Source organism: Sinohyriopsis cumingii, chromosome 5 (assembly GCF_028554795.1).
Source record: "Sinohyriopsis cumingii isolate HCF-2022 chromosome 5, ASM2855479v2, whole genome shotgun sequence".
Lineage (NCBI taxonomy): Eukaryota > Metazoa > Mollusca > Bivalvia > Unionida > Unionidae > Sinohyriopsis > Sinohyriopsis cumingii.
In genome coordinates, this window is record NC_142965.1 from 67,169,215 (window position 1) to 67,184,937 (window position 15,723).

At 36.0% G+C, this 15,723-nt stretch overlaps 1 protein-coding gene across 1 annotated transcript in view; it reads left to right on the forward strand.

The window, feature by feature from the left end:
* Positions 1 to 3,730: 3,730 nt before the first annotated feature.
* LOC149799358 (glypican-6-like) overlaps positions 3,731 to 15,723 on the forward strand; it is a 64,921-nt gene continuing 52,928 nt past the window's right edge. The window contains exon 1 of the mRNA XM_089958679.1: positions 3,731 to 3,892. Coding sequence (XP_089814805.1) covers positions 3,784 to 3,892 — 109 coding nt within the window. The 5' untranslated portion in view covers positions 3,731 to 3,783. The remainder of the gene's footprint in view (positions 3,893 to 15,723) is intronic.

Sequence of the window (15,723 nt, forward strand, 5' to 3'; positions counted from 1 at the left end):
CGCTTATACATACAAGTCTAGTCCAACTACAAACTACAAAGAGTTGGATCTGCCAGTGTATTTTTTGTTGGACTTGACATGTACATAAATATAGTCAGGGTATGATTCCATTGGTGTAAAGGCAATAATCAGGACAGTTTTTGGTTCAATATAATTCTCATTTGCACAGAGAAAAGAGTTTGTTTCCAGCAGTCATTACTATCAACCTACCCCCACCCCATTGCTTATATAGATAATATCATTAATGTTATTGATGCCTTAATTTAGTCGATATTGAATTCTTATCACATGCTTAACTATTTCAAGATAAAGGAGGGTGTGGGGGCTGTCTATGGCTCTTGGTTTTCCTGGGTTTTTCCTCCACCAGTCATACTGGCCACTCTGTATAGATAAATGGAGAAAATCTTGTTCAAATTATTGATTTCATTAAAAAAAACATGTCATTCAGGTTTTCATTGGAGCTTTTCTATTTGTTCTTTTTAAACAGTTTTCATCACTTCATCAGTCAAAATCATTTTTAGATATAAAAAAGAAACAAAGAAAACCCCATATATGTTTGTTGTTGTTGTTGTGGGGTTTAATGCCATTTTTCAGCACATCATAGGCTATACATGGCGGCCAGTATTAATGGTGGAGGAAGAACCCGGGAAAACCCCGGAAAGAACCACCGACCCACGAGAAGCTACTGGCAAGCTTTCTCACATACCCACATTGGCTGAATCTTAGACTCGAACTGCCGCAGACAGAGGTGAGATGGCAGTGATTCGTAACGAAGAACGCTTTAGACCACTCGGCCACTCGGGGCCCCATATTTGTTTGTTAGTTTTGTTAATTTGTTAAGGAAAAGACAAACATTTTACCCAGTGAGAAGAAAAGTTTGTCTCAATTTCACCCAAGTTTGCCATGCATTCAGCTGGTCTGATATTGCAATTGGGAACTGCATCTGGCACTGCTGGATTTAGCAGACAGCAAAACAGCCCTGCTCACAAATTACCTTGCTCTGCCTGGGTAGTAATATAAAGGTGGGCAAGTCAAGTAAAGAGTTGTTTAAAAACGTAGCAAGGTACACGATCCTAATGCTTGAGGCATATTAGGAATTATTTTATTGATGGAATTATTTTGCTGGGACTTTAGTTTGTCTTGGAATGACTACATGTTTAACATGATTAGTAAAGGTGTTTGATGCATGGTGGGTTCCCCAAGGGCACGCATCAATTAAATGGCACCAGCCTGGGCTTACCAAGGAAAAATGTCTTTCTTGAGAGCAGATCACCATATTAAATACAGTCAACCAACAATTAGCCTGTCTTGATATGCAGTAAAATAACTATTTTGTCTGACATAAGTCACTTCAACGCATGGTGCCCTAATGTTTTATGGCCAAGTTAAACACAAGGGAACCAAATGGTTGAATGTGATTGTAATCCAAGTATTGTAGGTTTGATACTTACTCAGGCCAGCCACCACAGTGTGCCATTGGGAAAGACACTTAGCTCGCATTTTCTTTGCATGTTATAGCCAGTATTTTGTTACAAGTATCTTTTTTTTTTTTTATAAAAAAAAAACAGCCCCTACCCCAATTTTGTTTTACATTTTCATAAACTTTCTTATTTTATGCAGGTTGCACAATAAGTTGTTCTAACAACTTAGACTGTTCACTTTCAAAGGCTCAGAAATGTATAACATTTTTTTTTACTGTTCTAGGGACAGTGTTTTTATAAGCATTAGCTTTGTACTGAATCCACTAAATTCTAGGTTTTTACTGGCATTTGACAAAGTTTCTGAAGTAAATATAAACTCTCAGGTCATATGTTGATGAAATTTTTTTTTAAATGAAAGGATCTGGACAACTCTGAGAAACCTGTTAAAAGTAGTTTACTTCGTAAATAAGTACTGTACAGCAACACCTGTAATATATATATACTCGCTTATGAGTCCAGCTGTAAACTGCACAGACCCAGATCTGCAATCACATAATGTACCGTCAGATCTGAGTATGTGCTAGATAGACCCTGTTCAGCTGGTGCATTATGCTACAGCAGATCAGGATTTTTGTTATTGGCCATTTGAATTAACCAATAAGCAAGTATATATGGTATGTGAAAGACTGTGTATATGACTCACACACACACACACGCACACACACACCATTCCATTTGCTGTGTCCAGATGTACAGCATTATTACCAGAAAGATGTAATTTCTTATTACATAAAAGGAGAGGTGATCTGTATAAATAATAGGATCATGGATTTGTTTTTATTCAGTTTGTTTGGAGTGGCCTCCCCCTGCCAGACTGAGGTGATCTGATCTGCTTTCAGTTGGCAGTGGGACATAGAAAACATTTCCAGGTTTAGGTGGCAGGTTTGTTGGAGAATCAGAGTTTCACCATGGTAATGATGAGGGTAAACCTGAATCCAGGCTGTTTCCACTCAATTTTTAGACTAATTAAATCTGCCCAGCTAAATCCAGCAGTGGGTTGGGATTCCTGGCAAAGCCTGAAATTCCTCTGGCTGTTTGATCTGTAGAGATGTTGAACTGGTCAATTAAGAATGTAATGCCATCAAGCAGTGTGTTTGTTGTGCATGGAAAATGTATCACTTCTGATTTGGCTTGCTATCTTTTTTCTTTCATCAGAGGTTAAGCTGGAGTTCTGTATGTCATACATACTTGTAAATGTACTATATTCTCTGACCCCTTTTGGAATCTTTAACCTACGCTGAATTTGTTTTTTTCTTTATGTTCTCTCAAGTGGAAATTAATGTGGCCAGAAAATCATTCTTTAATATAAAAAAAACTTCCCCAGCTTTCACCATCTGATCCAGTTGGAAAGTGAGCGTTTTTGTAGCACTCATGCAGTCTTAAGGTAGAATATTGTGTATGAATCAGTACATCTATTGAGAGAAAAACGTTTGACAAAAAATAGTAATGCAAAGCATTATTAGTTATATATTTGACTGCGCTAATTTAATTTTGTGTGAAGGTTAGGTACTTTACTTTGATTAACCCACAAGAAAATTTGCCAACATCACAATAAAATCTAGACTTTTGTATCACTCACAGTGGAAAGGCAAGACGAAACGTTTTTGCAATCACCAGTGGCTGCAGTATTGTGAGCACCAACAATTGGTAAGGTTTTTGTCCTAAATGAAAATGGCACTAACCTAACATCCAATTCAGTATGTCCACCACAGCAGCTAATTTGAAAATCCTGTTGTTGCTGAAGAATATCCTGGATTTTCCTGGAAATTCATTTGACCCAGTAGAGCATCCATCCTTTCAAGACTTGCTTGTTATAATTTCCTTGATTTCATCTTCTCTTCTCTTTACATTTGTTTTCAGCAGTCACCAAACTGTGTGATCTTGATTACTGCCCTAGCCAATAAAAATCAATAGGACATTTTTGGCCAGCCAATGAAAAATTTCATCTTGTGTTGCTTCCCCAGCCAATCAAAATCAATAGGACATTTTTGGCCAGCCAATGAAAATTTTTATCTTGTGTTTCTTATGCACTTAGTTTACTCTAGCAGGCTGAATAAAATCAACTGTTACAACCTGTCTTTATTTTCTTGTAGGTTTTTCATCCACCCATTGGATATCATAGAGGAAACATCCTTGCGCAAAAAGATAAAACACAAGTGCCATTGGCGCAAGGGTGCAGCCTGAAATGAATCCCAAAGTTGATATTTATACTGCAGACTTCTGTCTTATTTGAATATTTCTTCCATTTTCAGGTGATAATTTGGAAGTTTGTACTCAGAGTCAGTCTTGTTGCACAAGAGACATGGAGTCCAAACTGCAGTCTCTCAGTATGAAGGAATATGAGCAGGTGGCCGAGGAAGCCTTTAAGTATATAAAAACCACCTTTCAGTCTCGGACTAAAAAGTTTGATGGTAAGTCTTGCAAAATAAAATTCATTCTCAGTCTTAACTGCCGTCAATCATAACATCACAGTGTTAAAGTGTGCCATGTATCTATCAGAACAGCAAGAGCAGAAAATAGCATCAGATGTAAAAAGGGGGCTCTATGTAATGTACATGTATATCCCTCCCCACCCACAAGCCAACAAGTGGAACAAGTGTAACACGCTTCATTAAAATGAATGCAGAAAAATTGAGTTGCATTTGTGTATCAAAATGTCTCCATTATTTATAATTATGTAAAACAGCATGAATCATTTTCTTAACATTAACCTCTGGAGGTTTTTGTTGTTTTCGCTTGAAATTCGAGTATGAAACATACTTTAAGAGCTATTACTGAATACATCCCAATGCATCAACTTCCAGGTGATTTTCCAATAACCTAATGCCTAGTTGTGTTAGAAACATCGTTTTTCATTGGCTATTTGGCTCGCGCTTAAGCAGTAGGGTAAAAGATGGAGTTCTTTTTTCTTTTTCTTTTTTGCTTAATGGACCCATTATTTTCGTATCGAGGCCACTATTTATTCCAAATGCCCATCTTATCCTACTTTTTGCAAAGGTTCATCTATCTGTTTGCAGTTCATACTGGTTTGCCTTAGATCTGAGACCAAAAGGTCTAAAATACAGACACAAAATAGGATTCCAACCATGGGCAAATTTTGGGTGGAAAACAATTGGGTCCAAAAATTGAGGTTTTTCCCTCTGTATTTTGTAGTGCAGCTAGAACTTCCAGATTATTTGGTATCATTGTAGAGTTACATCTATCTACCTTTCTATAATACCAACCACTTTAGTGTATCTTACATGATGATGCTACAGACCTCGACCGTAGGCTACTACTCCTGCCACATAAACTTGTCACCAGGTTAATGTGTTAATGTAACTTTCACTTATTTGTTTTTTACTTTTTAGTGGCAATGGTAAGAGAATAATGCTTTGGAAAAATCAATGCTCTTTGCTGAAAGAATTGCAGTTGTATAAATTCTCAGACAAACAAGCATGAAATAAAGAATGGCTTTCAGGGTGACCACACTGAAGTTGCAACAACAAAAATCATTACTTTTGTGTCTAATTAAGGTGTCAGCTCCATATTAAAGAAGAAATAAAGGAAATCATTTCCAGTAACACCATTGTATTGATCATTTTTATGCATTTCAAATAATTCATCATACCAGCTTGTAGTATTCAAATAGAGACATTTTGTAAAGACATTAAAGCACTAGCTGTAGACCAGTGCTGTCCAACCTGTTTGATACCATGGGCCACTGAAAAATGTTTTTCTTGAAGTCAAGGACCGCAGCAGAAAACTGAAAAGCAACGACTATATAGCTGCTTGAGTTCTAGTGGGCCATTCAAAATCAGCCCGCAGGCTGCAGGTTGGACAGCACTGCTGTAGACTTTCAAAGAAAATGATAAATTTATATATATAAAAAAAATTGTGAAACAATCATCATTTTTTGCATTATCTATTCACATATTTATACTTATAGCCAATAATCTTATATGAAGGAAAAAAATCTGCATATATATTTAGCCTGGTAATTGGAAATTAAGTTTTGTTTGTAATGGCTTCCAAAAAATGTTGGGATTGTTATAAGCTTGCTTAACAAATCACTGCCAGTGCATGTGAAATTTTCTTGCTATTGTTATCCAACATGATGCCTCACACTTTTCAAAGGCCAATCAGAGTTTCTGTTTGTAGGAGATAGCTGTGTTATGGAGCTCATAAAAAACAGGAAATCTCGGCACAGGTAGTGATGGGTGATAAAGGTGTAAAGCAGATTGTTGCCTGTGGTTTGGAACAATGAGATGCTTTCTTACCAACATGGAGATAACTGTTTATTGAGACAAATAAGGCGGCAGTGTTCACCAAAATGTCAAAGCATGTACATAAGTTACAGTAACTGAAACTGTTCAATCAAAAGAAGTAGAAACTCAACATTTCCCCATTCTGCCCTCAGATATGACTAAACAGCTGACCGCTGTTACACTGTGCATGTCACACCTTGCTCAGCTTTATAATTCTTTTTTTTGCTAGGTGTAATTTTATTTACCTTGTTTTATGATCAGTTTATTTTGTTTTATATATCGGTCAATTTCGGTAAAACGTCCCTATGATTATCGTGATATTGTTTCCATGAATAGAACATTTTGAAGTGGCTTACAACCTTGAAATGGTGTTTCTTTTTAAAACAAATGTTACTAATCAAAGGTTTTATTAATAAACATGTCGTTTGAAGGTAAATACTGTAGTTGAATGAACTCTATAACAGCATTATCAGTAAGTGAATCAAATGTTTGATGTTGTGTAATGTGCGGTATAACTAATTCTTGGTAACTTTGTTCTTTCCTTGTGTTCCCACATTCCACAAACCAATTTGCAAAGGGCTGATTACATTTAATATATGGAGTGTGTTCTTGCCATTATTAAGTTTACTCTTTCCTCGGATATACAGTATGTACGTGTTTTTCTTACCACTATGCAATGGACTGATTGCAGGGAAATATGGGAATTTTTCTTGCCACATACCTTGCTTTGTCTGTTTATCACAAGTTGTTATTTATCAAATCATTTTACAGGGAGATACAATGAGGGAAAGTTTGCACACAGCTATCAACACATAGAACAAACACAGTCAAATTCTCCTAGCATTACAGGACACAAATGTGTTTTTAGGCATGTGCCTTCTTGAGATTCCACGCATCAAAACCATATATCTTGGTATCCTAGTGTGGCAAAAATGTGTGAAAGGTGTGAGCTTTTTATGTATTATCTTGTTGGGACATGTCACAATCCATTCATATCTCCTGGAACCAGAACAGGATTTGTCTTGAGCTGTCTGTGAGTTATTAATGCATGCAGTTTTATCTTCGGACAGGAAGCGATTTTCTAAGTCAACATTAATGGGGATATTGCTATTGATTGGGTTTTTGGTTAAACAAGAAAATGGCAAAAACTAGTGTGAACCAATTATGTCACTGTGACCAACTTAGATAAAGCAATCCATGCAGGCTCCTAGTGGGTTGCTTTCATTTCTGGAAGTTGAGTGACCATAACTGTTGTTAACCACAAATGGGTACTTTACCAGGTCATAAATTAAATGTATTCTTGACAAATGGGTACTGTAACAGGTCTTTAATTAAATGTATTCTTGACTGGTGCAGATTATTTTTGAACTCATATATTACAAAGTAAGTGCTAAAGATGAGGAACATTTGATACCCAGAGCATGCAAAAGATTTGGAAGAGTATTAAGAATAAGTATTGATTCTGCCATAATTGGTTCCATTTAGTAACTCTGCAGACATTCTTTCATTGGGTAAGTTTTTAAATTTGTTAGCCTGACTAAACAAATAATAAATGAATAAAAAAATGTAGTTCAGATATATGGGTGTGTCTCTCGTTTGATATTGTTCCACTGGGTTTAAAATTGGAGGGTGAGTTGCCAAAGTAGGCTGTGGTAGTTTGGAGGACGATCCCCAACAGGATACAGTTTGTTTTTTAAGTAGCTGGGTGCAGAGTTAAAGTCGGCAGCTAAATCACCTTGCTCCAGGCCCTGTCCTGCTGGTATTTATCCATGGCTGTACTGGTCATAGACCAAAGAGCATTGGATGGTATGTTGTTTTTTGTTTGTCTGTTAGCACAAGTTTTTTGTTGCTACTTCACCTGAACTGCTTGGAGGATTGCCATAATACATTCATGGTCCATTTGGCTTTAAATGAAAATTGTTCATGTCAGCATCCAACATGGCAACAACGGAGGCTATTTTGAAAATCTAGTTATTGCTACAGTTCCTACATGGATGGTCAAATCAACACAGGGTTTTCACTAGAAGACTTTTTATTATGCCTAGTAAGTCTTAAATGAAAGTGGTGCCTATGTGAAATCCAATATCGCCGCAACAGCAGCTATTTTGAAAATCGCATTATAGATACTCCTGCATGGATAGTCATATCAGTGTCATATTTTCACAAAGAGACTTCTTATAGGGTCAAGTTAATCCTAGATGAAAGTGGTGCTGATCTGGCATCTGATATGACTGCCACATTTGCCAACTTGAAAATCTTTTTATCACTACTTCTCCTGATTAAATGGCCATTTTTATGGGGCTCTTAATGAAAGACTTGTAATGATAAATTTAAATCTTAAATTAAAATGGTGTTGATCTGAGATCCAGTATGTGGCTGTCTTGAAAATATGGCTGCCATGACGGTTGTCTACAGTATCCTCCTGAATGGATAATCATTATGACATGGGGTTTTGACCAAAGGATTTCCAATGATGTCCACATTTTCCTAAATGAAAATGTTGCCAATCTGATGTCCAGTATGTTCACCACATCAGCTACTATGCAGTTTGAAATCTTGTTATTGAGAAAAGTATCTGAGATGGTTTGATCTCTCAGCAAAGAAGAAATGGTGTTATCTTGAATTTCTGGAGTGTGTCAGCCTGTTTGAAGGACTCATGTTTCTGTCATAATTTAGCTTAAGTTTATGTATGTTTCAGATCATCGTTTTGCATGGGCATACATTAATTATTTAAGATGTGTGCCTGTGTATCACATGAGCCTGTGTAAAATGTGGGCCTGAATATAAAAGGGCTTTTGTAAGATGTGGGCCCATGTATCACATGGCGTAAGTAAAATGTGGGCTTGATTATAAAAAGGGCTTTTGTAAGATGTGGGCCTGTGTAAGATGTGGGCCCATGTATTACACGGACCTGTGTAAAATATGGGCCTGTGTATCACATGGGCCTATGTAAAATGTGGGCTGTAATAGACCTTTTGTAAGATGTGGGCAGGTGTCAAATGTGGGCTTGAATATAAAAGGCCTTTTGCAAGATTTGGGCAGGTGTAAAATGTGGGCTTGAATATAAAAGGCATTTTGTAAAATATGGGCCAGTGTAAAATGTGGGCTGTAAAAGGCCTTTTGTAAGATGTGGTCCAGTGTAAAATGTGGGCTTGAATATAAAAGGGCTTTTATAAAATGTAGGCCTTTGGAACTGAATAACTGGCACTTTTGCCACAATACTGTCTACAAATAAAGGGGACCTTGAACTCAAAACTAAAAACTTTGAGTTGCTGAACTATGTTATTGTTTAATTGGTCCATTCATATTATAATAATGTTCATATATATAAACAGCACCTGCCCTCCACTTTGTGAAAATGGCAGAGGCAGAATCCCTCCTCACATGAAACTTCATGAGAAATCACTGGAATGACCTGCGTGTGATAAGTTTTATTCATGAATAGTTTCAGTTTAAGGACCAACACCATCAGATTTTGATTTTTGTAAGCAAGTACTTGTAATGGTATTTATGCAAAAACGTCTTAGAGGAGTTTCATTGCATAACAGCACATCAAATAAAAGACAAACAGGAAGATAAGGGTCATAAGTATTTAATAAACATCATACTTTCATTGAAACTTGGCAGCTGACCAACTTGGAGCATTTCTCGTTGGATCTTGTATTATTTTTTCATTTCATAATTTAACCTTTTTGCCATTTCTGTGTTACTGACTAGTGTCGCTATCCCGTATATTACTGATAAGAAAATTCCTTCTTAATGTTGTGTAATAAGATGAGATCTTCAAGAATTTTGTTAGATTAAAGTATTTTAATAAACAGTCAGGCAGGCTTTGTGAGGTAATCTTGGTGCAAATGCTGGAAGTTCAGATAAATGTAATGTGGATTCTCAGCAGGGACTTCCCTCTTTCTTTGAAGTTGTGATCCAGTCCATTGATATACCAAATTGCCTTTCCTTTAGTTAGTCCACTGTCAGGCAAACAAGTCTGAATCCTCAAATCTTGGCTTAGTTGCTAGCAATCCACATAATCAGGAACTAGTCTAAAACCACAAAATCTTTGGCATCATCCTTAGCCCTATCTTTTGTTTTCAGTAATTGCTTGATTGCTCAGTTTACTTGAAAGTTTTTGCATGATTTACCTCAGTATGACTGCAGCTGTGACTGTATCAAGATGTCATTTCATTAACTGGCAAAATATACAGGAGACAACAGAAACCAGTCAGAGTATAGAGAAGACGCCAGAAACCAGTCAGTATAGAGAAAACTTCAGAAACCACAGTATAGTGAAGAGAAACCAGTCAGTATAGATAACACAACAGAAACTAGTCTGAGTATAGAGAAGACATTAGAAATCAGTCATTATATAGAACACAACAAAAACCACAGCATAGAGAAGAGAAACCAGTCAGTATAGAGAACACGACAGAAACCAGCCTGAGTATAGAGAAGACAGTAGAAACCAGTCAGTATAGAGAACACAACAGAAACCAAAGTATAGAGAAAACAACAGAAACCAAAGTATAGAGAAAACAACAGAAACCAGTCTGAGTATAGAGAAGACAGCAGAAACCAGTCAGTATAGCGAACGTGACAGAAACTGCAATATTGAGAAGAGAACAGAAATCAGTCGAAGTATAGAGAAGACAACAGAAATTAGTCAGATTATAGAGAACACACACACACACACACACACACACACACACACACACACTATTTTCAGCAGCACTTTATTTTACTTTGATATTTTATAATGCAGATTGGACCAAGACTGAAACATCACACTGCATTGTGGCATGTGTTCATTCTACAAACATTCCACACACCTGTAGTTTCCATCGAACCAATTGATTGTATTTTTATATACTATATACCATGTTAATGCAAATAGGACATCATTTAAAATATAAAAATTAAAATATTTTTGAAAACAGCCTACCTAACTGCTCTTTGTTTACTTTATTTTTAAAGGTATTGGCAGAAATATATTCTTTTGTCATAACAGAATTAGAGCAAAGAACCCTGTCATGAAGGTCATACCTCCTTAGATCTAGAGACTGCTGTATATACTTGCCTATAAGCAGAGCTGAACTCCAAACAACAAAGATTTTTATCAGCCATAGCATAATGTGCCAGCAGATCAGGGTCTGTGTTGTTTGTTTTTCTGATTACTCTAAACAAACTGCACAGACCCAGATATGCTGGAACATTATGCAATGGCAGATCTGGGTCTATGCAGTTTGCAGTTGGACTTGTTTTATAAGCAAGTTTATTTACTATATTTCTCATCCAGTTTCTAAGACAACTTGTTAATTTGGCTTATATCATCAGGATGACTTAAGTTATTAGCAATAAAGGATACATATTAATCTGTCCATTATCTTGAGAACAAATTTTTATCAGGATAAAGTATAATTCATGCAAACATCATATATAGTTTGCATAGATTGTGTGTATAGAATATTACATAAACCTGTAAAATGGCCAATATGGAAGTCAGGTGATCAATATCAGACCCACTTGTGGTTCTTGTGTATGAGAATTTTTTTTTCCTGTGACTCATTTTAATATGATATCTATTGGCAGTGTTGGACATTAACTTCGAAAAGCTTCAAGAAGTTTTCAGTGTAGTTGCATTCTCTACAAACTTGAAATTGTCAGGGTCTGACATCAAAATCAGCTGGTAGTAGTAAGACCCAGGAAATGGCCCTGGTAGCCAAGTTTACATTTAGTTACCAAAAAAACCCATGATGTTGATTGAATGTGAATTGTTACCTTCAAGACTATCCTTTAGTCTTATTAACATGTATTACTCATTTTAATTGGGCTTCCAGATTTCAGTTTATTGTAGTTTGGATGCAGCATTCTGGTAGTCTACTGGGGTACCAGTTTTCAGTAATTTGTAGCCTGAACACAACATTATGGTAGACCCAGGGTTTTGGGTATAGTAATTACTAAATTCACAGCAACAGCATGGGTTTGCAGTCTATTGAAAATATGCTCATGTTTGGCTGGAAGATGAGTGTTGTTGGCAATTGCTTAACTGTTTCTTTCTGGTAGGAAGTACACATGCATGCTAGACATCTGCTGAAGTGCATGAACCAGTAGTGGGATTTCTCCAAGATTTATCCCATCCTGTGGTGATGGTATCGAAGACACATCTATCAGATCAGTTTTAAAACTCTTCATTACCAGCATGCCAGTCTTTCTGATATGATGCAGTGAATGACAGAGAGGAATTTCACCATGATTAAGATAAAATTAATGTAATAATACAGGCTGAGATTTTGATCACAGCCACATAATAAATAGTAGGTCGTGTGTATTTTATTAAATTTTTTTATAATGATTTCCTTTGAAGTATTTTTTTTCTTGCTCAGAAATGAGGAGTTCAGATAGAGATTTTATAAGTTTGTGGACTTGTCTTTGTTAATTTTGTAAATTTTATGTCTCATTAGAAAACAAATAACACTGAAAGACTGCTGTGATGCACTGATGGCTTGATCATGTTTCAGTGTGTCCAGTAATTTTCCTAATGTACTCCAGAAACATCATCCACATAATCTACTAATGGTTTTATGCAATGCTGTTTCCTTCTGAAATTAACTGTCACTTGTCGTTAGATATTCATATAGCTACCCCTCAACTTGTGCGATGACGCATTACCAAAATTGGTCCCATGACTCGAAATCGGATAACTCTGAATTTTCATTGAAAAAACTTAATTAAATGAAGATACCATTTTAACCATGTATGAATCCTATTTTTATTGTTAGTTTTAGAGAACTAATTTTGATATTTTTAATTTTGATATTTTTAATTTTGATATTTTTAGTCTTAAACATTTAAATTAAAAATAATTCATATGAAATCATCGTAACGCAAAATTCACATATGTTGAAATTGCATAGGTCCTCAGATACCTGTAATTAAGATGGCTTGGAAAATACAAGTTTTCTGTTCAGAAATATTTTGTTAGGGGGGCTTTTTTCTTTTCAGTTTTGCATGAATCTACATTTATCTGAGCCAACATTGTAACTTTGCACTTAATATTCAGGATTTGTTAAATTTAAAACTAAAATTACTTGCAAATTTTTGATGATAAAAGCTTTCTAGTTGTTCTTTTCATCATCTGCACTTTAGTCTTAACATATGCTGAAAGAAAGACTAACAGTCTGTGGATTCAGGCACAGCCATTTTTTAAAATTAGTTTCAGTTCACTGAATTCTTTAAAACCTTGTGATATGGTCTGTTTTGAGTATGACTAGCTAAATACTAATTCCAAAATGTGAGGTGGGTCTGAGTGTCTGAGTGGTCTAAGTATTCACTGTTAATGATCACTGCCATCTCACCTCAGGCTGCATGGGTTCAAGACGGGGGCTTTGCCAAATGGGTTTCATGAGAAAGCTTGCCATAAGCTTCTTATGAGTCAGTGGTTCTTCTTTTGATTTTTCCAGGTTCTTCCTCCACCAGTTATACTGGCCACCATATATAGCCCATCTTGTGCTGATAAATGGCATTAAACCCGTAACACCAACATTATTCCTAAATGGGTGTGTTCACCACATACCACAAGTCTGCATGGTAGAGTCAGTCTTGAAAGTCCACCCCTTTCTTTCAAATAGTAATGACCTCTGGAGACGGGTGTTTTCATAACAGGTAATAGCATTTTATAATTGCTCAAGACAGGTGGACTTTTGTGGCAGGTGATAAAACTATCTAATCAATAAAGCTGTGCATTAAGAATCTCTCAAGACAGGTGATCTTCTTAGCAGGTCATAACACAATATAATCAAATCTGTAGACCGTCATAGCAGTGGTCTCTCAAGGCAGGTTTTACTGTATTAGGATGGTATTGTACCTTCTGTACTTAATGTTTCTCTCAGAAGGATTGGTTGGAATGGTGTTAACTGTATATGTTTCAGGTGAGGACATACTAATGTTATACCATGCCTTTTCTCTCTAAGTCATTATAACACAGCATGGAATATCTATTAAACTCATTTTGCATCTCCTGCAGCATTTTTCTGCTATGCTGACTGTAATTCCAGAATAAGCGAAATTGGCCTGATGTTCTTTTTTTTTTTTTTCATTTTGGGTTGCATGGGGGTTAGACACAAATGTAATGACTTTGGCAGGCATGCCAAGCACGCAGTCACTCATTCAATCAAGTTTTCTATAATTTTTTCTTTTAGTTGATGACATACAATTATGGCCATATGAATCATAGCCAGGGTGAATTTTTTTCTGTCACAGCACCGTGTACACACTTTTTTAAACCATAACAGTTTTTGGATTTGCAATTCAAGATCTTGAAGTCCTTAAACTTCCATTTTTGTTCCAAAGTCCTTGAAACCATTGAAAATCAGTTTGCTCCCTCTACAAATATGTTGAACCCTCCTCTTGTTTTATGGTTACAGGACCATTGTTATTGTGTTGAAATACATTCGACTCCACTTAAATGCATATCACTTAATTGCATAGATCGCTTAAGTGCGTAGTGAAAGTAGGGTCCTGTTTTTCCTTTTAAATATAAATTAATTCCATTTAAATGCATACTCCGTTTATATGCATAGGTTGGGTCTGGTCCTGAGACAATGCGTATACCAGGTAAGCGGAGTTGCCTGTATATTAAAAAAAATGGATTATTGTAAAGCTACAGGACTTGATATGATTGGGTCAAGACTACTAAAGGTACCTGCAATTGTAGAGAGTATAGCTTTCATTTGCAATGAAAGTATTAGGTCTAATAAATTTCCACAAACATGGAAAACTTCCAAGGTTATACCATTGTATAAGGCAAGAACAAAAGATTATGTAAATAACTACAGACCCATCTCCATCCTTCCTTGTCTCTACAAATTACTAGAAAAACATGTACATGATTCTTTTCTCAACTATTTGAACACTTATGATCTTATTCACGATAATCAGTCTGGCTTTTGCCAGAATCACTCCTGTGAAACTGTGCTTGTATCTTTGATAATTACCTGAAAGCATTAGATCAAAGAGAAATGGTAGGCGCTATTATGGTTTATTTTTGTAAAACTTTTGATCTTGTAGACCATGAAATTTTGCTTCAGAAGCTAAAAATATATCAATGCAGTGAGAACTCGCTAAACTGGTTTACTTCTTACTTAACCGACAGAGTGCAAAAAGTATCTTTAAATGGTCAACTTTCTGAAATTAGAAATATTAATTGTGGAGTACCACAAGGCACTATCCTTGGACCTCTGTTAGCCTCTGTTTAAAAATATTGCAAAGCTGGTTATGATGAATTAGGTAAAATGCATAAAAATGATCAATACAACAGTGTTACTGGAAATGATTTCCTTTATATCTTCATTAATATGGAGCTGACACCTTAATTAGATTTTTTTTGTTGCTGCAACTTCACTGTGGTCACTCTGAAAGCCATTCTTTATTTCATGCTAGTTTATTTAAGAATTTATACAATTGCAATTTCTTTCAGAAAAGAGCATTGATTTTTCCAAAGCATTATTCTCTTACCATTGGCACTAAAAAGTAAAAAACAAATAAGTGAAAGTTACATTAACACATTAACCCCTGGTAACGATTTTACATGGCAAGAGGTAGTAGCCTACTGCCGAGCCCTGCAGTGTTAAGGTCACATATGATACACTAAAGTGGGTGGTATTATAGAAAGGTAGACAGATGTAGCTCTACAATGATACCAAATAATCTGGAAGTTCTAGCTGCACTACAAAATACAGAGTGAACAACCTCAGTTTTTGGACCCAGTTTTTTTCCACCCAAAATTCGTCCATGGTCGGAATAGATTTTGTGTCCAGATTTTAGACTTTTTGGTCTCAGATCTAAGGCAGACCTGTATGAACTGCAAACAGACAGAATCAACATTTGCAAAAAGTATGATGGGCATTTGGAATAAAGAGTGGTCTCGATACGAAAATAATGGGTCCGTTAAGCAAAAAAAGAAAAAGAAAAAAAAAGAACTCCAACTTTTACCCTTCTGCTCA